This window comes from Indicator indicator, chromosome 9, assembly GCF_027791375.1.
Source record: "Indicator indicator isolate 239-I01 chromosome 9, UM_Iind_1.1, whole genome shotgun sequence".
Taxonomy (NCBI): Eukaryota; Metazoa; Chordata; class Aves; order Piciformes; family Indicatoridae; genus Indicator; species Indicator indicator.
The window spans coordinates 31,223,710-31,247,994 of NC_072018.1; the positions used below are offsets into that span (position 1 = coordinate 31,223,710).

General features: G+C 46.0%; 1 protein-coding gene across 1 annotated transcript; it reads left to right on the forward strand.

Annotated features, from left to right (window-relative positions):
• The first annotated feature begins 202 nt into the window (after window positions 1-202).
• LOC128968799 (serine protease 55-like) lies at window positions 203-21,932 on the forward strand. Its single transcript, XM_054383380.1, is given in 7 exon segments — window positions 203-273; window positions 275-400; window positions 2,161-2,240; window positions 2,243-2,407; window positions 5,436-5,569; window positions 17,103-17,314; window positions 21,734-21,932. Coding segments are annotated over 7 exon segments (987 nt in total).
• The last annotated feature ends 2,353 nt before the right edge of the window (window positions 21,933-24,285 follow it).

A 24,285-nucleotide genomic window follows, 5' to 3' on the forward strand; every position in this document is an offset into this window, starting at 1 on the left:
CTATGGCAAACAGTCCATGGCTCTGCAAGCCCTCAAACTGCCTGGATATTACTTGGCAGAGTACAGGTTTGGAGAGGCTACAGCAGAGCCAGTGGCTTTGGGAGAGCTCAAGTAGCATGGATGTTTACAGACCAGTACTTTAGCTGGTGTCCTTCTCCCTCTGGTTTAGTAGCACAGCCAGTGGCACTGCTGTATGTGAGCAATGTGTCTCATTTTACACCCGGAGTGTGGCCTCCAACCATCTTATGAGTCCTTCCTGAAGAATGGAAAAAGATCACAACAAGGCTGGGGAGTGCCCATGCCATGTGAGCATCCAGAGCAAGGGGAAACATGTCTGTGGAGGCAGCATAATCAGCACATCATGGGTTCTAACTGCAGCCCCTTGCTTTGCAGAAGAGCTGTGAGTGCCTGAGGGTGGTGAGGACAGCCCAGGCACAACGGATTGACTGATAACATTCCTCTGTGTGGGTGTAGGATGTGCATACCACAGAATCATAGTATGGTTTGGGCTGAAAGGGTCATCTAGTCCAACACCTCTGCAGTCAGCAGGTCAAGTAGATCAGGTTGCTCAGAGGCCCATCCAACCTGACCTGGAATGTTTACAGGGATGCAGGTCAAGTACAACATACATGATTGAGACAGAAAGAAAACCTTAAAACCAGGAGTTGTTTCCTTTGGAAAAAATGCCTATTTTTGATCAGAGGAAGCATTACCACAGAAATGTGCAGAAATCTGTATGACCAGGAGAGGCAGAAGGGAAATATTCTGAAGGATGGTTTGGGCAGCAGCCCTGTATAAATGCCCAGGATGCTCTTCTGATGGCCCCAAACATGTCCAGTGGATCTACATATGTTGTGGTAAAAAGACATTGTTCTATTCCAGCTTATTCAACCCCCCAAATTATCTCTGCTTTCACATAGCAAACATCTTTACCTCATGAGGAGTTTGATTTTAAAACAGCAGTTTCTGGAGAAATCAACCCCACTCAATGCCCAGGAGCAGTCTGGCTCCCTGGAAGCTCCCTCCAAAAGTCAGCAGGTCCAAGAGCTGAGACTGCAATGCCCAGGAGCAGAGTCTGGCTCTCTGGAAGCTCCCTCCAAAATTCAGCAGGTCCAAGAGCTGAGACTGCTGGGTGAAAAATGACCTGTGGCATCCCAGCCTGGAGCAGCTGGCTGGGGGGCAGCGTGCTCCAGAGCAGCCAGCCCTGAGCACAGTGATCCAGAAGATCCAGCCCACTCCATCTGTTTGTTATCCACTGGGCTATTTATAACTCACTTGCATACATGTTCTACCTCTGCACCTCTCTTCTCTGAAAATTAGATTTGCCTAGAAGTGAAGGTAAATTTCTGTGTGATATTTTTAGCAACCCCTGGCTATCAGTCCAGGCTGGGGGATGAAGAGACTGAGAGCAGCCCTGTGGAGAAGGACTTGGGAGTATTGGTGGGTGAAAAGCTGGACATGAGCCAATACTGTGCACTTCCAGCCTTGAAGCCAGCTGTATCCAGCCTGCATTCAAAGCAGTATGGCCAGCAGGCTGGGAGGATTCTGTTGCCCTGCTGCACTCTGGTGAGATCTGTGTCCAGCTCTAGGGTCCTCAGTACCTGAAAGACATGGACCTGTTGGAGTGGGTCCAGAGGAGACATGATCATAGAATCAGAGAATAGAATCACAGAATCATTTTCATTGAAAAAAAAAACTTTAAGAGGACCAAATCCAATGATTATTGAACTACAAAGTCTGGTGCTAAACATTGTCCCTTAGCACCTTGTGTTTTAACACCTCCAGGGATAGGAATTTGACCATCTCTCTGGGGAGCCTATTTCAGTGTTTGATAACCTTGTCAATGAAGGGCTTGCATTGGCAGGACAAAGGGTGGTGGATATTCAGAATAGATATAAAGAATAAAAAAATTTACACTGAGGTTGTGAAACACTGTCACAGGTTGCCCAGAGAGCTGGTAGGTGTCCCTTCCCTGGAAACACTTCAGGTCAGGTTGGACAGGGCTCTGAGCAATCTGATCCAGTTGGGGATGTCCCTGCTGAGTGCAGGGGGGGTTTGGGCTAGGTGACTTTTAAACCAACCTAAATCTTTCTGTGACTCCATGATTCTATTTATAACACAATTATCTTATGTCTGCACTGCTTCTCTTTTGTAGATAAGGACACCAAGTCTCACTGTTGTGGTGGAGGAAATTGACTTCAGCCTCCCACTGGAAGAGCATCAGCTGGACAGATTGATCCTCCAGAAAACTTTGACCAAATAAGCATGGCAAATCACATCACTTTGATCCTGCTCAGGTCTCCCATCAAGTCCAGCAATGAGGAAATCCCTCTCTGCTTGCCCTTCATCTATGACATTAATACATGGCAACACTGCTGGGTTGCTGGATGGGGAACCACAGCTGCAGGTGTGGTTGTCAGGAGGTTTATTTGCTTATGGAGGCTGCTTGTCCATTTCAAGGAGGTCTTCTCTTTCATGAGTGGTTACCCACTTCCTACTTACCTGATGAACACATCCAGACTCTCAGAGCCTCTAGAAGATCTTTCTCCAGTGCAAGAACCAGTCACCCACTGACACCCAGAGCAAAGTCCTTGGTGCTCTGAGTATGTACATTCAAATTGAAACCTTAGAGCCACCTTTGTTCTGCAGGAACTCAACCTTACTTTGAGTTCATTTTTTTTGCATAAGACATGCTTACCCTGGTGGGCAAGTTAGGCTGGGTCTGAGGTGGTCTGGAGTAAGGAAATAAAGGTCTAGGGTCATCTTTGAGTTAATGCCTCTATGAACTAGATTGGGTCAATGGTACTGGCCACCCCTCTTCTTCACTTATTTGGAACAGTAGTTTGCTATTGCTGATTGCTCTCATTTAAACACTAATGAAAGTAGCTCCAGCAGTGACTGTGACCCAAAATGTCTGTCCTGAACAAATGTCACTAATGGCTAATGAACAATTTCATTATTGGAAAGAGGTAATTAGGATGGAGTGGGCAGGGCGGTGGCTTGAGGCTTTAATAGTCCTTCCTAGGATGCAGTAAGTGAGTGTTCCATTTAATCATAAAGTCATTTTGGCTGGAAGAGACCTTTAAGATCACAGAGCCCAACCATTAGCACTACCAAGTCACTACTAAACCATGTCCCTCAGCACCACATCTACAGGTCTTTCAAATCCCTCCAGGGATGGTAACTCCATCACTTCCCATGGCAGCCTGTTCCAGGCTTTGACAGCCCTTTTGAGGATGATTTTTTTCCTAATTTCCAACCTAAGGAAGAGAAACAGACCACTTCCTCTTGTCCTCTCTCTTGTTCCTTGGGAGAAGAGACTGAGCCCCACCTCACTACAACCTCCTTTCAGAGAGTTGTAGAGTGAGGTCTCCCCTGGGTCTCTTTTTCTCCAAAACAGAAATCCCCAGTTCTCTCAGCCACTCCTCACAAGACTTGTGCTCTAAACCCTTCACCAGCTTTGTTGCTCTTCTTTGGACATGCTTCAGCCCCTCAATGTCATTTTTGTTGCGAGGGGCCCAAAACTAAACCAAATATTCAAGGTGCAGCCTCATCAGTGCTGAGTTCAAGGGGACATTTACCTCTCTAGTCCAGCTGGCCACACTATTGCTGATACAGGCCAGGATGCTGTTGACCTTCTTGGCCACCTGGGCACACTGCTGGCTCATATTCAGCCTGTTGTCTGACAATATTTTATCCTCTCTGAAACTCTGCATGTTCCTTCTCAGGCTTCCCTTGCCTCACCTAGCAGTAATCCGCAGCACAACACTATACTATAGTTGTGAAACTCTCCCATTTCACCAAGGCAACAGAAAAGCAGGGGGCTGCCAGAGTCTCTCTGCAGCCTGGCAGGATTTCTGTTTAGCTAGTCTCTTTGCAAAATGCATGGCATGGCTCTGGAGATCAGTCTCATGCTGCTGGGCTGGGCTGACATCACTTCTGTCTCCAAATTGCACCCTGCATGAGATCAGTGCAGTCAGAGCTGGCACACACCTCTTCTGTCCAGGAGATGTTTCAGAAGGAAACCATCACTGAGTTTGGTGAAAGGGATGTGTGGTGGAGTGTACAGGCCATACCAAAAGGTATGTGGCACTGTTCCTCAGCAGGGGGAAATGGATTGCTTCTCGTCTGCACCAGCCCTTTGTAGGTGGACATCCCTTGACTACCACTTCAGACAACACTAGGCTGACTCCTCTTCAGGTGCACTCAGTAATATATCAACAAATGGAGCCACCTCAAAGCATTTTAATCTGTGGTCACTTACCATGGAGCAGCCCCATCTTAGCTGGGATAGAATGAGATGGCATATTTAGGCTTGGAAATGGATCTTTAAAGGTCCAGCTGTGTTTCTGTCTTTTAGATCTTACCTTTGAGTCTCACCTTCCTGAAGGTGCTGGGAGGATTCAGCTCAGGGAAATATGGATGGTAGGAGTGAAAATCTGTAGGTCTTCTCCCCAGCAGCAACATCCTCCAAAAAGTCAGTTTTCTCCTTCAGACTCATGTTCATTTGAAAGAGAAATGAGTGAGGGTTTCCAAGGAGCCCTGCATATTTTCAGTCTTTTTGTCACTTGCTGGTGCCTGCTACAATTTCTGTTTTACCATCTCAAGGGAAGAATAAAGCAACTATTTCCATTGTGTGCTGACTTCCTGAGAGGCACTTTGTGAGAGATAGAGCTGATCCCTTGGGTGAGGCAGGGGCTCATAGTCCCCCACAAGGGCACAAGTCCCCACATCCCCACAGGGACAAGATGATCATCTGTTCTAGGGGAAGCTCAGTGACTTTCCTCTGCAGAGTTTCACACCCTTCACACATGAATCATGGAAACATGGAATGGTTTGGGTAGGAAGGGACCTTACAGGTCATCTGGTTCAAACCTTGCCTGCCATGAGCAGGGACATCTTCCACTATCCCATGTTGCTGAAAGCCCCATCCAGCCTGGCCTTGAACACTTCCAGGGACAGGGCATCCACAGCCTCTTTGGGCAATAAGTCCCTCAAACTGAGTTCCCCAAAAACATGACTGAGAAACCCAAGCCCTTGCAGCACAGCTTGTCTCAGGTCATCACCAAGACCAACAGGATAAGCCACTCCAGCTGTACCAGAGCTTATCTACAAAAATATCTGACTTTATAAAGTCCTCTTTAGCAAGCCTCCACTCCCCAGGATTTCAGCTTTGCCTGTTAACACCTCCACCTTCTCTGCCTACCTACCCACCTCCTAGGCTGGCACAAATTCAAAAGCACAAACCTATCTTTGCCAACAGTCACTGCAAGCCCCTGTGTCCCCAAGTCCATATGGTTTTGTCCCTGGACCCTCTTGCCCTGAGCTACTTTACAAAGTCATCTGAGAGCACCCCCAAGGGCAGTCTCTGGCTGTGTTTTCACCCTTCCAGGTTATGCAGGGTTTGTTAATTGTTCTCTTGGTAGTGGTTGTAGCACCAAGATCCCACTTGCTGCAGAAAGCACAAATGAAGCTCATCAGCAGGGAGCAGATCCTGCAGCAGATCCTGCAGCTAGAGGAGAATGTGCTGTGTGCTGAGCTGGAGAAAGGAGAAAGAGGAACCTGGCAGGCAAAGCAAACAGAGTCCTGGATGCCCGTGCTGCCTACCAGGACACAGAGACATTGGTGAAGGGGAAACTTCAGGAATGAACACCAATCTTTCCCATGGCTTCCTGGAGTTGCTAAAGCTTCTCTGCAGGACACCAGGACAGGATGCCCAGAGGCCAAGGAGCTGCCTGCAAAGGCAGGCAGACCTGGGCAACAGAGGTGCAGGGCTCTTGGAGTCGGAAAGCAGTGATGGTGCTGGAAATGAAGCACCTTCTTGAGCAGGCAGGCTTCTCCTCCTACTCCTCCCCTGCCCTGATAACCACCCTGCAACAAGAGAGGCAGGAGCTCTGCAAATGAAACCACGAGCTGAATGGAGAGCAAGGTAAAAGGCTGGATCCAAACAAGTGCCCCTCAATGACAGACAGGTCTGAATGGCTCTGGGCACAGGGTTTGGGATTGCTATCTCACAGCAGTTTAAAAACTCAGTTGTTGCTGTGGACATACTGCCCAAGTCTAAGTGGAATGAGTGATGATAGGAGAGGTCTCATGTCCCTGCAGAGAGGGCTTGGCACAGCATGGGCTGTGTCCTCCTCCTACCTGCTCTGCCCTCAGGCCTGAGCCAGGCAGTGCTGCTTTATTCAGCAGGTTAAATTCTGAGAGGAGACAGGCAAGTTTGTCCAGGAGAGTCAAAGCAAAACAATTGGAAGGGAAATAAAATCCATGAAAGTTGCACTGAATATTAGAAACTTTCCTTAGGCAAGGACTTGGCTGTGATCCAAGTATCATTTGTGAACATGGCAAGTTGGTCTGTGGATGCCTAAACTACTCACACCTTACTGCAATGAGTTAGTGATACAGGGCCATGGACTTGTCAAGCTGAGTTGGAAAGAGTTCAAGTGGTATTTGATATCAACAACTGCTAAGGGAAGAGAGCTGACACAAATACCCAAATGAGGGATAACCTCACTCAGAGCTTGTGCTCTCAGAGCATACCTCACCCACACCATCCCTGTCATAGAATCATAGAATGGTTTGGGTTAGAAGGATCCTTTCAAGGGCATCTAGTCCAAACCCCCTGCAAAGAGCAGGGGCATCTTCAACTAGAGCAGGTTGCTCAGAGCCTCATCCAACCTGACCTGGAATGTTTCCAGGGGTGGGGCTTCTGCCACCTCTCTAGACACTGTGCCAGTGTCTAACCACCATCAAAGCCAAAATCACCTTTTCTTTCACAACACCCAACATCCAACCCCTTCCATTCTCTGAGAGCCTGGTAAGGACTGGGCTGTCCTGCAGCCTCTGCTTCAGGACCAAGGTCTCCATCCCACTGAGTAAGAGTTTTCTTAGTTGTGTATATTACAGGGGGGCAGGTGGACAGACATATGTGTGAACAGCTTCATCCTTCACTGAGGGAACAAAAACAACACCAAGGAGAGAGAGCCATCCCTGGTCCTTTAGGCAAAGACAGTTGGTCCAGGCACCATGGATTGCAAAGCCATTGCAGGCTGGCCCTGTAGCTAGTCAGTGAAGTTCCTCTGCAAAGTTTGCTTTGCAAAATCATTTTTTCATTAGCCAGAGAGCCTCTGTCTCTGAAACCACTCACCTAGTGACTTTCTCTTCCATTAAATTCAATCAAAAATTTTAAAAAGAAAACTGCCACAGGATAACATTAACATGATTAAAGAATGCACTTCCCAGCCCAGCCTGAGGTTCTGTGGCTGAATTATGCAGGTGAAACAGCAAGGGCCCTTGTACCCAGGAAAATGAATCTCCTGTATTCAGAAAGCTGATGAGGGTGTTGTTTTGATCTACCATAATGTGTTAGAGTCTTCTGAGAAATGAACTAGAAATGTGAAGCTTTCCAAGCAGTGGAAGTACACAGTGACTGCATGTGTGATACTGCTCAGAACCCAGCAACTGCCCACTTCCAGTGGAAGCCTGACCAGGCAGAAACATCTTGCAGACTGAAATAATGAGCATAATAAGGCAGACCTTATTGTGGACTCCAAATCCTTAAAGGAGGCCTACAGGAAAGATTAGGATAATCTTTATAGCAGGTCCTGTTGTGACAGGACAAGGGGTGATGGTTTTAAACTAAGAGGAGATTTAGCGTAGATAGGAGGAAGATGTTTTCTACAATGAGGGTGGTGAAACACTGGCACAGGTTGCCCAGATTGGTGGTAGATGCCCTGTTCCTGGAAACATTTCAGGTCAGGTGAGACTGGGCTCTGAGCAGCCTGACCTAGCTGAAGGTATCTCCTGGATCCTTTAAAGGTCCCTTCCACCTCAAATCATTCCATGATAACATAGAAGGTTTATTCTGCTGACCACCACTTAACAGCCCTGTGTTACAACAGGACATAGACTGAAAGGCTCAGTTTTTTGTACCAGACAAAAAAACCTAATTTGTGGCTCACTGACCATATTCCTGTAATAACTGGAGGAGATTGAATAGCAGAGACCCCAAGTATTTGTGCTTTAAAAAAAATAATCCATTCACTTAAAAAGAAACATCTCTTGTGCACCAATTCCCCAAGCAGCTCTGCAGACAAATATATAGATTGACTGTGAATTAACACTAACAGGATCTGTAATTGACTTATAGCTCTATTTAGTCATAAACATTAGCATTAATGGATGTTCATGGGGTGCAAGTGCTAAAGAACAGATGTTAGAACTGGCCTATGTGCTGGGGTTTTTTTTGTGTGCTACATTTCTTCCATGACCCCATGAACCACAATTGATGTCTAATTCCTTGCTTTCTTAAGCATCTATTGTCAAACTCTGATGCAATGGTAACTTGAACAATAATTAGAGTATAAGGGACTCATAAAGAAAATGCCTCTTCAGTGTCCTGCCTATGCAGACAAAATTCAGTATATGGCCCAATTATATTTCAGAGAGTTTCTGCAAAGCAGGGCTGTGGGGGTAGCTCTGCAATGTGGTGATTAGGACAGAGTGTGTTCAGCTGCAAGTCACAGTTCATGTGCAGTTCAGGTCAGCAGCAGATGAAGAGGGGCCCAGTCCCTTGCCTGACTGTCAGGGACAGCAATCACTGTGTGGCCATAAACAAGCACTGGGATGGTTTCAGCTCAGCTTCACCATGCCCTATCCCACCCCTCAATGTCAGGCTGATCTGACTCATGGGCTGAAGTGATCTGCCCCCTTCCAAAGACTGCAGTAGAAGGTGGTAGGGACAGACTTTGTATCAGGGCCTGCTGCAACAGGGCAATGGGTGATAGTATTAAGCTAAATCCAGACTAGGTACAAGGATGACATTTTTTACACTGAAGGTAGTGAAATACTGGCCCTGGATGCTCAGAGAAGTCATGGAAGCTCTATCCCTAGAATCGTTTCAGGTCAGGCTGGATGGAGCTCTGAGCAACCTGATCTGTTTGAAGATGCCCCTTCTCTTTGGAGACGATTTGGACTAGATGACCTTTAGATGTCCATTCCAGCCCAAAGCTGGATTCTATGATTCTATGGCCTTGCCCATCTCTTATAAATGTCTGAAAAGTTGCTAGGATGCATCTAGGGCTCTAGGCTTTAATTTTTTTAGTTCTGTGAGAAAGGCAGAGAAGGACCTCTTTTCTTCACCTGTAACATGTCCTGCCCACACATACTGTGGACAGCTGTTTGGAAAGGGCAAATACCTCTTTGCACATCTGTTCAGGGCTCTCACCCCTCATAGCTATGGTGATAGCAGTAGTTGTTGAACAACCCTGGGTGGGATATCCAGCCAAATACAAATGTCTTTTCTACAGCCACATGCATCTACCAAACATTTTCCATCAATATGGAGAAGGAAAAAACCAAGCCCACTTCTGATGTAACTCATTGAGTCTGTTTTAAGCATCTCTCTATTTTAAAATTAGATAAATCCCTGTATGAATGCTTATTGCTCCCCATTAATTAGCTCACAAGGAGATACATGGCTCCAAGGCAGGACAGTTGTCTCCTCAGATTGTGCCAGGGGAGGTTTAAGTTGGACATGAGGAACAATTTCTTCTCTGAAAAGGTTGTCGACGCCCGGAATAGGCTGCCCAGGGAAGAGGTGGAGTTACCATCCCTGAAGGGATTTAAAAGATGTTTAGATGTGCTGCTGAATGGCATCCTTTGGTCATCACTTGTCAGTGCTGGATTAATGCCTGGACCTGATAATCTTAAAGGTCTCTTCTAAACAAAATGATTCAGTGATTCTCTGACTTTTGTAAAGAAAAGGTGCAAAGTGAAAATAGGGTCTGTGGAGGTAAATTACTGCAGATGAAAGGAAAAGGTCACCAGTGAAGTGTGGTCAATCCATCAGACTCTTCAAAATACCTGAATCAGATAATGGTCTGATTGTAGTCTGCTGTATGAGGTCTCAGGTTATAGGTTATAAGTCCTTCTGCCTGTTGGACAAAGGTCTCCTCAGAGCCAGGAGTCAAAGCCAACCACATTTCAGTCCAAAGTTATTACTAATTACACAAAATTGATTTACTATTGTACCTTGCCTTAATACTGAAGAGAATGATCCACTCTCCATCACTGAACTGTTGTTAACATGATGAGGTGTTTCTTTCCTTCCCTAAGGGACAGATGGCTTTAAATAAGAAAGCATCCTGGGAAGGCCCAGAATAAAGCAGTGGAAAGGCATTTCCGCATTTGTAGTCTCTTAAATTTGCTTCTGAAGGGTGTTTTGGGGTGCAGATTATAAGAACTGGAATAGTTCTGTGTCTCCTGGTTTTCTAAGCTTTTGTCATTTGGTCACTCTATGGTATGGGCAGACAAGTGAACAGATTCAGACCCTAATGGCTTAATTCTTTAAACTGTCAAAACTATTCCTTCCTATTTCAAGGACCTGGGGTGTTCATGATGGCACAAATCTCTTCTTATTTTCTTCATCTGGGTTGTAGCTGGGGTCACAGTATCACAGTACATTAGAGGTTGGAAGTGACCTACAGAGAGCATCAGGTCCAACCTCCCTGACCAAAGCAGGGTCACTTAGGGTAGTCTGCACAGGAATGCATCCAGGTGGGTTTGGAAAGTCTCCAGAGAAGGAGACTCCACAACTGCTCTGGGAAGCCTGTTCCAGTGCTCTGCCATCCTCACTAAAGAAGTTTCCCCTCACATTGAGGTGAAATCTTCTATGTTCAAGTTTGTACCTGTTGTTCCTTGTCTTATTATTCTGCACCACCCAAAAGAGATTGATCCCTCAACCTGAAGCTGCTTGGTTTGACACAAGAGGGTCCACTGTTACTTTGTGTGCCTGAGGAATGAAGCTGTGGGAGCAGAACATCTCTGGATGCAGCGGAACATCAAACCCCGCCGTGTGGTTGCCCTTTGGAGTGGGGCAATGGGTGTGATGACTCAGAGGAGGCACTACTCATTCAATCACAGTGAGTCAACTTGACTTTGAGGGAAAGTCATGACTCAGAGGCAGATTTAAATTCTTTGAAGGAGTTGATAAACACACTAGATATGACACACTGAGATTTCCAAAACACTTCTAACGAGATTTCTCACCAAAGGCTCGTGGAGAAACTGAACTGTCATGAAGTAGAAGGGTTTTGGTCTGAAAGGAGGAAGGATCTGATGAGAGCAAGAGCTTACAAGGAGGATTGTCTGACATCCATGCAAGGGATTATGATATTCAAGGAGGGTGGATGCTGAGACAACTGAGTTGGCTGATGTCACAGTGTTATTCAGAGTGGTCAAAATTAAAACTGACTGGGCAGAGGTTCAGCAGAATCCATGATTCTGAATGACAGAGCTTAAAACAGCAGATGCAGTTTACTGTTGATAAAGGAAAAGTAATGAACAGAGAAGCCACTGCAACTGTACACATGTAATAGGTTCTAAATTAGCTGTTGCCATGGAAGAAGATCTTGGAGTAACTGTGGATAGTCCCTCAAAAACATCAGCATGGTGTTCTGTGGAGGTCAAAAAGGGAAAACAAGCATTATGGATTACTAGGAGAGGAATAAGTAGTAAAGCAAGTGTGTCTTGTGCTGGAGAGCTAATGTTGGGAGGGACTCCTGTGGGCCCTATCCAAGAAAGGAGCAGTAGTTTAGAAAAGAAAAGTAGAGTAGGAAGGATGAACAGGGACATGGACTGGCTTCTGGTGGAAAGAGCAATAACAGAGTAGGACTTTAAGGCTTGTGAAAATGATCATGGAATCATAGAATGGTTTGGGTTGGTCATCTAGGCCAACCCCCTGCAGTCAGCAGGGACATCTTCAACTGGAATAGGTTGCTCAGAGCCTTATCCAACCTGATCTGGAATGTTTCTGGTGATGGGACACCTACCAGTTCTCTGGGCAATCAGGGCCAGTGTTTCACTACACTCAGTGTAGAAAAATGTCTCCTATATATCCAGTCTAAATCTCTCTTAGTTTAAAACCATTGCCCATTGCCTTATCCCAGTGTGCCTGATGGGGGTATGACAGAGATTTCTAAAGACATGAACAGCAAGGTGAATACAGTCAGAAGCTGTCCTCTTGTCACTGTTGTCCACTGCCTTTCCAAACACATGAAGGAGGGGGTGTCAGATGGCCATATCAGGCAGTACATTTAAAGCAAAGAGAAGGAAGTGGTGTGGTTTTTTTTTTTTCCTTTCATCCAAGAGATAATTAAACTATGGAAGTCACTGACCAGGATGTTGTGGCTATTTATCTTAACAGATAAATGGATTCAAAAAGCAATTAGGTAACTTCCTGGATGAAGATCTCTCTAAGGCTATTAACCACTGTGATGTAAATACAACTCTGTAAATACTTGCCCTGTTTCCCATCCTCCTTCCCTGAGCACTTGCTACAGATGTCTGTCAGAGACAGGAGTCTGGGCCACATGGGTCTTTGGCCAGAGGCATTAAAACCACCCTTAAGTCTGTGCCACCATAGCTACTAATGGACCCTGCTGACACCAGTGAGGATGGACTTGGGGGGGGGGTTGTTCTCCCATTTTAAAGCAAGGGGTTGGAGGGAGAGAGTAGCTGAAGGCTTCCACCTCAGATCTCAAAGGGATCTCATGACAGGAGTACAGATGCCCTTGGCTAGTTTTTGATACCTGCATACTAAAAACGGCCTTAGCCTCCTTCCTTCCACCTTTCTCTACAGCTTGTTCACAGTGAAATAACTGAAGAAATCATCTGTTTGCAAAAGCCTCTGCTTCCTGCACCCAGGGCAGCTCTAATGGCAAGTGCTGGTATTCACAAGCTGGTTCCCTCCCATTTACACAGAGCTTACCAATATGAAAACAAACCCAGCAATGGCTTGCAAGGCTTGTGTATCCACTAATGAGTAGCAGATGGGTTGTTGTCCCTCCTCTAGAGCTGCTCCCACCTAAGATTTATGTGGCTGAGAGTGTTTGTTCTGAGCAGTTGCCATGTTGCAGAGACAAACACAAATCCAAAAGGAAGGAGATTACATCCTTGAGCCAAAGCCCACCAAAGTCAGCAGACAGGCTCCTGATGTTCACTAAAAGGCCTTGAGCACAGTGCAAAAGATGAAACTTTTGATCAGCTCTGCAGAGATCTTGTTATTTGGTGACAGTTTTTATACAACCTGTTTACCACTGAATCTATCATTGCTCTCACCTCTCCTAATGGGAGGATTAATGTGCAGTCATGGAAGGCATGAGTTCAACACCAGATCTAATTTGATGTGGTTGCTTTTCACTTCTCTTCCAGCTGACATGAAACATGCAACAGAAACAAAGATGCTATTTTTAGTTTGATTTGGGTTGTGTTTTTTTTTTTTTTTTTTTGTCCAGCAACTTGGCACTGAAATTGAGGAGCAGGAGCAGGTGTGTGTTGCTGACTAGAAATATTCCACCACCAGGATACAGGAGGCTGAAAGCTGGAAGCAGCATTTAATAAGTTCTTCGATCTTCAGAGTTGTTAACCTGAACATCATTAAATTAGCACTACTGGAAACATCAAAGAGCTGAGATAATTGTGTCAGTGCTTAAAACTCGCTCCTCCCATACCCATCTCCTACACAAGGGTGGAAAACTTTGGACCAGAATCTCTGAGAGCTTAAGGTGGATACAGGGATATTCAGAAGTGTCCAAAAAGTGAGTTTGTCTTTATCCCTGTGAAAATCAAACTACTGATTCATCCATCTGGGCTACTGCTATAGTTATGTGAGTGAGATCATCACAAGGAAAAGATGATTTAGCCCACTTGGTGATAAAGTCATCAAGTTGAATAGCTGAAGTTAAATGGCATGTTAGAATTTGCACCCATCAAGCAGACCAGCTCAGCCCATGTGGAAAGGGATCTGAAGCAGGATTTGGGTCTCAGGGCTTCTGGATTAGAGAAAACAGATTTGCAGCTGCTGCCTGGGTTTTCACAGCATTGCCTAACTCCTTTTTTGCCCAGGTTTTAAATTGCTTTCTGCAACTGACAGCCCCCCAAGCTCTGCAGACAGCTCTCTCTTTCCTCTCCAAAAGGGCAGAGAACAACATGAATACTGTTAAAGAGGCAAACAGGAAAAAACAGATCTGATTTGAAAGGAAAATCGCATCCTGTACAGTTCAAACACAGACTCCTGGCTCATGCAGCTCACATCCCTTTTCTGCTCTGGTTTTCTCAGCTATGAAATGTGATAAGACTTCTCCCCCACCCCCCAAGGACAGTCACAAGGTATCAGGAATTAACTGGTATTTAAGTGTGAACTGCCTCCAAATTGGACATTTTGAAGCTGATCTGCCCCAGCAGTGTGCAGGGACTCTGCCAGTGCTAAAAATCTCCTGCAGCAGGCAAAGCCAAGCACGACACCTCCCAACACATCCCTGACGAGGGATCATCAGCCCTGGCTGCGTCACTGGCTTGCAAACAGCTCCCACTCCCTCAGCTTCGGTTATTATCTTGGAGGAGGAGGCTTGAAGCGCCTTCCTTTTGCTACCAGGATAATAGATTTGGCCTGTTCCTGCCCTGAAGGGATGAGCAGTAAAATCCCCAGTAATTTAATTGTGCCTACAGCCTAGGAGATGTTCATTCATTCACACAGGACACTTGATAACACTTGGATCCAAGGTCACTGCAAGGCCACGTTCCTGTGATTCACTCCAATTCTTGGCTGAAATAGGGTCAGGAAATGACTTCAGATTCTGAGCCTAAATATGGTCCAAAAGCACTGCCTGAGCTGCAGGCACATGGCTACAAAAATGCATCCTCGCAGTGCAGACAGCATTGCATTTACAGCTGGATTCAGTGATTGTAAAGGGCTCTTCCAACCTCAGTGATTCTGTGCTGTTGTGATTCTGTGGATGCTGAATCACAGAACCAGGATTGTTTCTCTTGAAAAACACCTTCAAGGTCATCAGGTCAAATGTTAACTCAGCACTGCCAGGTCACCATTAAACCATCTCCCTCAGCAACACATCTACATATCTTCTAGAGAAGAGAAGGCTCCAAGGAGACCTTATTGTGGCCTTCCAGTATCTGAAGGGGGCCTACAAGAAAGCTGGGGAGGGACTTTTTAGGGTGTCAGGGAGTGATAGGACTAAGGGGGATGGAGCAAAACTAGAAGTGGGTAGATTCAAATTGGATGTTAGGAAGAAGTTCTTCACCATGAGGGTGGTGAGACACTGGAACAGGTTGCCCAGGGAGGTGGTGGAAGCCTCATCCCTGGAGGTTTTTGCAGCCAGGCTGGATGTGGCTGTGAGCAACCTGATGTAGTGTGAGGTGTCCCTGCCCATGGCAGGGAGGTTGGAACTAGATGACCCTTGAGGTCCCTTCCAACCCTGACAATTCTATGATTCTATGATTTTTTAAATCCCCTCCAAGGACCACTTCCCTGGGCAGCCTGTTTCTGTCCCAAGGGCTTGACAGCCCTTTTGAGAAAGAAACTGCTCTTCATAATCAATCTAAACCTTCCCTAGTGAATCTTGAGGACATTACCTCTTGTTCTATAGCTTGTTACTTGAGAGAAGACACTGACTCCCACCTTGCTACAACCTCCTTTCCAGCAGCTTCAGAGAGCAATAAGGTCTCCCCTTAGCCTCCTTTTCTCCAGGCTAAACAACCCCAGTCCCCTCAGCTCTTCCTCATATGACTTGCTCTCTGCACTCCTCATGAGCTTTGTTGGTTTTCCTTAGACCTGCTCCAGCACCTCAATATCCTTCTTGTAGTGACGGCCCCTAAAAAACTTATCCCAGTATTTGAGCTGCAGCCTCACTGGTGCTAAGTACAGGAGTAAAGCAACATTTGCTCTGTATCTTATTTTTTCCTTCCTGTATCCATGCTGAACCAAAAAGAAAAACTGAAAAAAAAAATCCACATATTAATGACCTGGGCCCTGAGGAGGAATTCAGCCACAAACTTGAGCATGTGCTGGTGAGTTGCCCAGGGGACTACAGCCACTTGCTTGTGAGTTAATGTGAGTTAGCTCCAGGTAGCTGCTGGTGGAAGGGGGTTCATACATCAAGGACAAAGTCATTTCTCGAAATAATGCCCATGGAAAGCTGGCTGGCTCAGAAAATTGGTTTGTATTGAATTTATTTGTCACAGCAACTGGAGGTATGGTAGAAAAAACATTCAAACCCACCATGGAAGGAAACTTACTTGGAGCAGAGGCTGCACAGGACTGAAGACAATACAGACCTGTCAGAGAAGTGCTGTACCTGGCTGGGTGGATTTTGTGTTGTGACTCAGTGTAGGAAGCTGGGAGGAGTGGCTGACACAGCCTCAGGCTGTGTTGTCATTCACTGAGAGCTGGACAACCTGAAGAACTGGGCAGAGAGGAACCCGATGAAGTTCAACAAGGCTAAGCCTAGGGTCCTACACCTGAGGAGGAATCAGACTCCGTATCAGTAAGGCTCAGGGGTTGGCCCTGTTTTAGGAGGAGGTTTGGGCTAGCTGATCTCCAGATGTCCCTTCCAAGTCCTACCATTCAGTTATTCTGTGAGTCTGTTCTGGTTTCTCTTCTCCTTTGGGCTGTGTCCAGAGATCACACACAGAGGCCATACAAGCAAGTAGATGTGCTCTTAGTCTTCCAGCTACAGCAGCCAAAAGGAGGACATTCCTCTTTGCAGGGGGCCTACAAAATGCATCTGAAGGCTTGCACACACTGAGTGATGGTTGCCCTTGCAGCAGCAGGTTAAGTTTTTAGTAAAATTACTGTGATTGCAAGACATTTTGTCAAGATTAGTCTTCATCTCTCATCCAGACTCTGGCCCTCATAATTAACAGTGGTAGGTACTCAGCACCCACATGCACCAGTTTGGCACATAAGCCAAGGGCTGACTAAGCAGTCACAGCAAATGTCCTGCTTCACTCTTGGATGTTACCTTTTGGTGGTGGGATTCAGATATCCTTCTGGGACCATGAAAGAACATGGAGAAGGCTGCAGACAGAGCATGGCACTGAGCCAGAGCTTGTGACCTATCTCCTCCTTTTACCTTTTGTATCAGTTCATTCTGCAGGGATCTCAGGGCTGAGCTGTGACCTTTTCTTGTTCCCTCAAATCCTCATAAAACTTGGCACAGTTTGGTTTTCTCAATCAGCTTGTGAGATGTGACTCCTGTGAGAGACCTGAGGTTTGATCCTGCTATAACATCCAGCAACTGCCATAGGTCAACAGTGGGAGACCTCTGGTTTGCAGCTACTGCAACACCATGAAGTGGTTTCAGATTGGCACTGACAGCTGGGGAGAGGGTTGTGTGGAGAAGCTGCACCATGAGATCTTTGCATCTCTTTACAGCTACAATGGTTGAATTGAGTCCAAGACAGCCAAAACAGGGAAACCTTTCTTCACTGAAGGCAGGATAACTGTGCCAATGCTGGGGTGGTTCCTTCCATCTGGTGTTTCCTGAGTATTGTCCCCATTTATTTATCTTTTAATAGCAATTAGGTTACTCTAGAGATTTAAAAAAAAAATAAAAGTCATAGAATCATCAAATGGCTCAGGTGGTAAGGGACCTTAGAGATCATCTGCTTCGACCTCCCCACCAAGGGCAGGGACACCTCTCAACCAGGTTGTGCTGCTCAAGGTCTCATCCAACCTGGCCTTCAGTACCCCCAGGGAGGAGACCTCCTCCACTTCCCTGGGCAGCCTATTCCAGAGTCCTACTGACTTCTTCCTAAGATCCAGTCTAAACCTACTCTCCCTCAGTTTAGGGCCATCCCCTCTTGTCCCAGTGCTAGACACCCTTATGAAAAGTCCCTCTCCAGCCTTCCTATAGGATCCCTTCAGGAACTGAAGGCAGCTCTAAGGTCCCCCTGGAGTCTTCTCTTGTCTAGGCTGAACAACCTCAGCTCCCTCAGCCTATCCTCGTAGCAGAGGTGCTCCAGCCCTTCAATCATCTTTGTGGCCCTCCTCTGGACTCAGTCCAACAGCTCTGTGTCCTTCTCATGATGAGGACACCAGAACTGGAATAATGAAAGCCAGAACTACTGTTTTTTTGTTTGGCTACTGACTCATATAGCCATATCTCAGCTCAACCAGCTCCATCTTACATGGACACAGACACCAAAATGAGCTGTCAGAATGAGACAGAGGAGTGAGGCAGAGGCTGGAGAAATGAAATGCAAGAGCCATGATTTAGAGACAATCCTCTGTAAAACACAGGTTTTCCACACTGGTGAGTCACATCAGGACCAGGTATTTGATAAGCTCAGATGCAAAGGTGAGCTTGAAAAGATGAAACCCTAAAAAGGTTGCTTATTAGCTTAGCTGTTGGTAGGATAGTTCTGAGTTAATGTATCTCACAGCTAATTATTAGCTGGAATAATGTATTTTCTATCTTGGAGCTTGCCTAAGCTAAAAAACGTCTTCAGGGAACCACAGAAGCTGCTCAGGTGGTAAGTCAAGCTGCTATGACGACTACATGTCAAATTCAGTGTCTTCTGGAGCTAAAAAAAGAGCAAGAAATGTTTTGGCCAGTGTTTGAAGGTGTAGGATCAATCCAGTCATATTTACCTGGATTGTAAGAGCTGGGTTTGGTGTTTAAAGGCAATAGGGAAAATCTCTCTGGCTGAAGAGACCTGTTCTGAGCAATCTATAAAATGCTGTCTGCATAAAGCCCTTGGTTTTGTAATTAGCCAAAATTAATCCCTTGCAAGTAAATGGTAAGTCAAGAGGGAAAAGCATTATTTCTTTTATCTGTCAGAAGCCTTTGACATATGCTGCTGGGAGGTCCACATCCCAGCCTGAGCTGAGACTGAGCTGAGTGCACCTTCAGCAAGTTTGCTGATGACACCAAGCTGTGTGGTGCAGCTGACAGCTGGAGGGAAGGGATCCATCCAGAGGCACCTTGACAGGATGGAGAGCTGGGCCCACGACCACCTCATGAGGTTTGACAAGACCAAGTGCAAGGTCCTGCACCTGGGTTGGGGCAATCCCAAGCACTGATACAGGCTGGGCAGTGATGAGAAGCTCAACATGAGCCACCAGTGTGCACTTGCAATCCAGAAAGCCAATCACATCCTGGGCTGCATCAAGAGAAGCATAGCCAGAAGGGGGAGGGAGGTGATTCTCCCCCTCTACTCCACTCTGGTGACACCCCACCTGCAGTACTGCATCCAGTTAAGGAGCCCCTCTTACAAAAAGGACCTGGAGGTGCTGGATGTGTCCAGAGAAGGGCCACGAGGATGATCAGAGAGCTGGAGCTCCTCTCCTATGAGGACAGACTGGCAGAGTTGGGGCTGTTCAGTCTGGAGAAGAGAAGACTCCAAAGAGACCTTTTTGTAGCCTTCCAGTATCTGAAGGGGGCTACAAGAAAGTTGGGGAGGGACTTTTTAGGGTGTCAGGTAGTGTTAGGACTAGGGGGAATGGAACAAAACTAGGAATGGGTAGATTCAGATTGGATGTTAGGAATAAATTCTTCCCCATGAGGGTGGTGAGACACTGGAACAGGTTGTCCAGGGAGGTGGTGGAAGCCTCATCCCTGGAGGTTTTTGCAGCCAGGCTGGATGTAGCTCTGGGCAACCTGATGTAGTGTGAGGTGTCCCTGCCCATGGCAGGGAGGGTTGGATCTAGATGATCCTGGAGGTCCCTTCCAACCTTAACTCTATGATTCCGTGATTCTTCATTGCTTCTCCAGCATCCAAGTGCATTGCAGAATGCATTCTGCTCTTCAGAAGGAGGTTGCTTTTCTTGGAAATGATGGGGCAAGCAGCAAGGTCTGCCTCATGTCCCACCTTCACAACAGCATAAAAGCAGCTGCAATTTGCAACAAAAACCAAGCTCGGTGAATGTGCAGTGGGACAGAACCTCACAAATTGGTTTTAATTACCTTGGTATTTTCTGGCTTAGCTGGCAGAGAAGCCTTGTAAATGAGAATTAATTTCTCTGCCTTAAGCTAATGCAAACCCATCTTGGCATAAAAGTCAGGCTTTTGCCTGTGTTATCTGAGCAGAAAATAATGCTTAATTATTATTAGTTCTGAGTAATGCTTATGAAAATTGCTCCACATTAATTTCACGTGGCTGACTGGCTAATGGATGTATAAGGGTCTTGTAACCTTTTGCAAAAAGACTAATAAAAGCTAAAACCAAGGGGAATGTATTGCTTTAGCAGCTATTAGTAGTAGACAGTGTCTTTTGGCATTAATACCTATATTTATTTTCCTTTCTATTAATAATACATTGACAGATTCTACAAACTGTGGCAGGGGCTGGACATCAGGAAATATTTCCTAATGCTGCAATCTATTCAGCTGCAGAATTGTTCTCCCCCCCTCTCCCCCCGGAAATCAGAGATGTCCTCCTGCTTGAATTATTTTAACATAGAGATTGTATAATGTAGACTCTTGTCTACAGCACGTGGCATGGAAAAAGCCTGCACAGACAGGGAGCTGCTAAAGGGCTCTGGAGGTCTTTTCCATCAGCAGCATTTGCAAACTGATAATGCTCTGTGTTAAATGAAGGTGATGCTGCTTAGTGGCTACAGCAGAGCACTGCTGTGATGGGCTTTGATCCATCCTGCTGCTCATTTACTCACTGGCCTTAGGGGAAAAAAGTTTGTGCAGCATGCCTCAGTTTCCCTCTTTTCTAACTTGAGATGAGGAAAGTGGTTCACTTTGCTGTATGGAAGTGTAAGCTCTGCAAGTGAAAATCAGCTGTGTAGCTGCAAAGTAACAAACAGGGAAAAGTCTTTTTTCCTTGTTACTGAAAGCATCATAAAAATTCATTAAAGTGAGCTAATCTTTGCTACTACATACACTGATCACTATTTAGGGCAAGAAAGGAAGTTCTTGTTTAATGTTTCTATGCTGTAAGTAGGTTTGATGAAAACAGAATCATAGAATGGTTTGGGTTGGAAAGGACCTTTTGAGGTTTTCTAATCCAAGCCCCCTGCAGCAGAGACGTCTTCAACTAGAGCAGGTTGCTCACAGCCCCATCCAACCAGACCTGGAATGTTTCCAGGGATGAGACCTCCACCATCTCTGGGCAACCTGTGCCAGCGTCTCACCACCCTCAATGTAAAAAATTCTTCTTTCCATCTAGTCTGAATCTCCTCTTTTTTAGTTTAAAACCTTCACCCCTTATGGTATACCCTTATGGAATCACAACGGGCCTTGCTAAAAGATTTATGTAAAGGATTGAATTTACATGCCTTAACACTTACTTTGTAGACAGTAATCAAACAACTCCAGAGCAAATCTGTGAGCTTCCAAATATGGGAAATGGGGAGGAAAGGATAATACCATAATGTACACACTTGAATGCAGATACAGGGACATAAATTCAGTTCTGCAGCAACCCAGTGAGATCCTAGAGAAGATCTGTAGGATTGCATATGAAGAGGAGCAACTCTTGCAAACTGAGACAATCAGTGTTGAGCCATCTGAAATCCTTTGGAGATCTATCAGGAGAAGAATGTTTTGTTCCTTGTCCTCTTTCCTTTGATCACAGTGGGTGAGAATTTGAATGCCTTAGACATAGATAGTATAGGAGTTTGGACCAGATGATCTCTAAGTGTTCCTTCCAACCTCTACCATTCTGTGAATTACCATCAGTGTGAAAAGCACGGCTTTGGTCTGGGATGAATAAGAGTTTGGGTAAGAGATAGGAAAGTAAAGGTTTCCACTGAAGAAGGTCAGCTCAAGCAAAACCTTTGGTATGAATGGAATCATGGGGAAGGGCCAAAGGAACAATTGTTGATGAGCACAACTTTGCAAATAACCTCTGGAAAAAAGTGTACTGTGCTACATACTCCTTTATTGCAAGCTGGACTAATTATTTGTCTTATTTTGCAACTTAGTGGCCAAGGACTCAAACTAAAAGTGATGCTAGATGGAGCAGAGGACTTTGCTAGGATGGAAGGGGGCTCAGAAGTGATGAAGCAGCTCAAAGGCACTGGGAAGCTGGAGAAACCTCCAGTCATCAGAGTGTCACTGCCCCAGCCATGCTCACAGAAAGCACTGAAGAGGCGGAGTGGGAAGCTGGATCTGGATGAGTGAGAGGAAAGCACAAAGTGTTTGTGAAGGGCTGGTCCAGCTGCTGGGTGCCTTGTGACAAGGGGGTTGTTTTGTGGCTGAGCAAGTGGCTGTCACTCTGTTTGCACAACTGCTGGTATCAGAATGAAGCCACTCGTGCAGGAAGGAGTCTCCTGACAAATGCATTTTATCACATCCAGGGTGCTTGGGGTATGGGCTCAGGGACTGCTCTCACTTGCAAATGCCTTTGATGCCCTACATTTGAAGCTGTTTTCCAAAGGAACCTGCCACACCACGTCCTTGAGGGGAATATAATTCTTTCCAAACTCCTCTGCCCACTGTCAGGTCTCAGGGTATGGTCTTCTACTGTTCATTGGTGGCTGTTCATCCAGTATGAGGAGGAGCCAGATCTTGGGCAGGACATTCATGCGCTGCATACTGAGTCTGGTTGGGATGGAATTAACTTGCTTTGTATCAGCCCAAATCATAGAATCATTTAGGTTGGAAAAGACCTCTATGATCATTGAGTCCATTAACCCAGCACTGCCAGGTCACCACTAACCCATGTCCTTCTGCACCACATCTACACATCTTTTGGATCCCCCCAGGGATGGTGACTCCACCACTTCCCTGGGCTGCCTGCTCCAGAACTTAACAACACTTGCAGAGGAATTTTTTTTCCCCCTAATCCTCTCCCAGTGCAGCCTGAGGCTGCATTCTCTTTTCCCCTTCACCTGTTGCTTGGGAGAAGAGAGCAGCTGCCACCTCACTCCAACCTCCTTACAGGGACTTCTAGGGAGCACAGCATATGATGCTGTGTCTTAGATTTGTGACCAAAAGAGCATTTAACACTGACAGACCAGAGTTTTAGCTATGGCTGAGCAGTGCTTACATAAAGCCTTCTGTTTCTCACCCCACTCCACCAGTGAGTCAGCTGAAGATGCATGAGGAGCTGGGAAGGGACACAGGCAGAACATCTAACCCCAAGTGACTACAAGGATAATCCATACTATATGACATCAAGCTCAGCAATAAAATCTTGAGGAAAGAAGGAGGAAGGGAGGATATTTAGGGGTTGCTTTCTCAAGTACCTTTGGGCATGATGGAGTCCAGCTTTCCTGGAGATGGCTGAACACCTGCCTGCTGATGGGAAGTGGTGAATAAATTCCTTATGCTGCTTTGCTTGCACATGCAGCTTTGCTTTACTTATCAAACTCTCTTTATCTTGACCTGGAAATTTTTTACCTTTACACTGAGTCCTGCACTTGCATTTTGCTGGTGGCATTGAGGCATCCAAAACTCATGAACCTTCAAGGACATATTTAAAACCACTGGTGCAGGCTGGCCCTTGCATAAGCTCCAGGTGACTCATATTTCCCTTGAAAACAGCCTACAGATGTTGTGGCTTCATATCTCCAATAACCTAAATGGCACCGAGGCCTCATCTCCAGCCACAAAACCAACTGCAGGACCCTGCCTGATCCGTGGGGTTAAACTCTCAGCCTCCAGATCCAGACTACCTCCTAGAAATGAACTCTGGCCTGTGCTGTGCTGGGGAGTGTTTGGGTTGATGCTTGTTAGTTCAAGCTAAAGGAGGTCCAAGGCTATCAATGAACCATGAAGGTGAGAGAATTACTGTACCCATTCAACCTCGTTTGCTTTACCAGTACAGAACTAGAGCTTGTGCATCACTTTCTCCTCCAAACTTGCTTCTCCCCCTGCTCTTCTGCCAGCGATTCCTGCTCCACAGCCATCCCAAACATCCTCCTACCAGCCTGGCAGGCTCACTCCAGTCATGAAATCATTATTCAAATCCTCAAACGGGCTTAAAAAGTGCGATTTGGTGTTCTGTTTTCCCACTGTGTTTAGAGGAACACTGAGTCACTGCTGAAAAGGGCTTTGACCACCCTGCTGCCTGCTGTTATGGGAAGGGGTTGCATCACCAACTTTTCAATACCACCTACGTCCCTACTCGGCTGCCAGGATTTCAAAGCAATCACTGTGCAATTACAGGCTAACTATACAATGCAGAAAAGGGAACAGTACCATCCCACTGTGATCTCATGGAGAACCACAGAACTGCTCTTTAATAAAGGTAAATTGGTTTCTGCTTTGCTGCATAATGAGCCTCTGATGATTTCAGCAGGAGAAATCCCAATTAGAAACGGGTGGAAAAGGGGCATCCCATCTTGGGAGCGTGTTGGAAAGCCTGAGAATTTTTTCCTGTTGTGCTTTGTGATTAAACTAAGGCTTTTACATTAAAAAAAAAATAAACAAAAAACAACAACAAAAAAAACCCCAAACCAGCCCAGCTCAGCCAAGAACAGTGCTGAAAAGCAGGATTCAAGCCTTACAAATCCTCTTTTTCACCTATTGC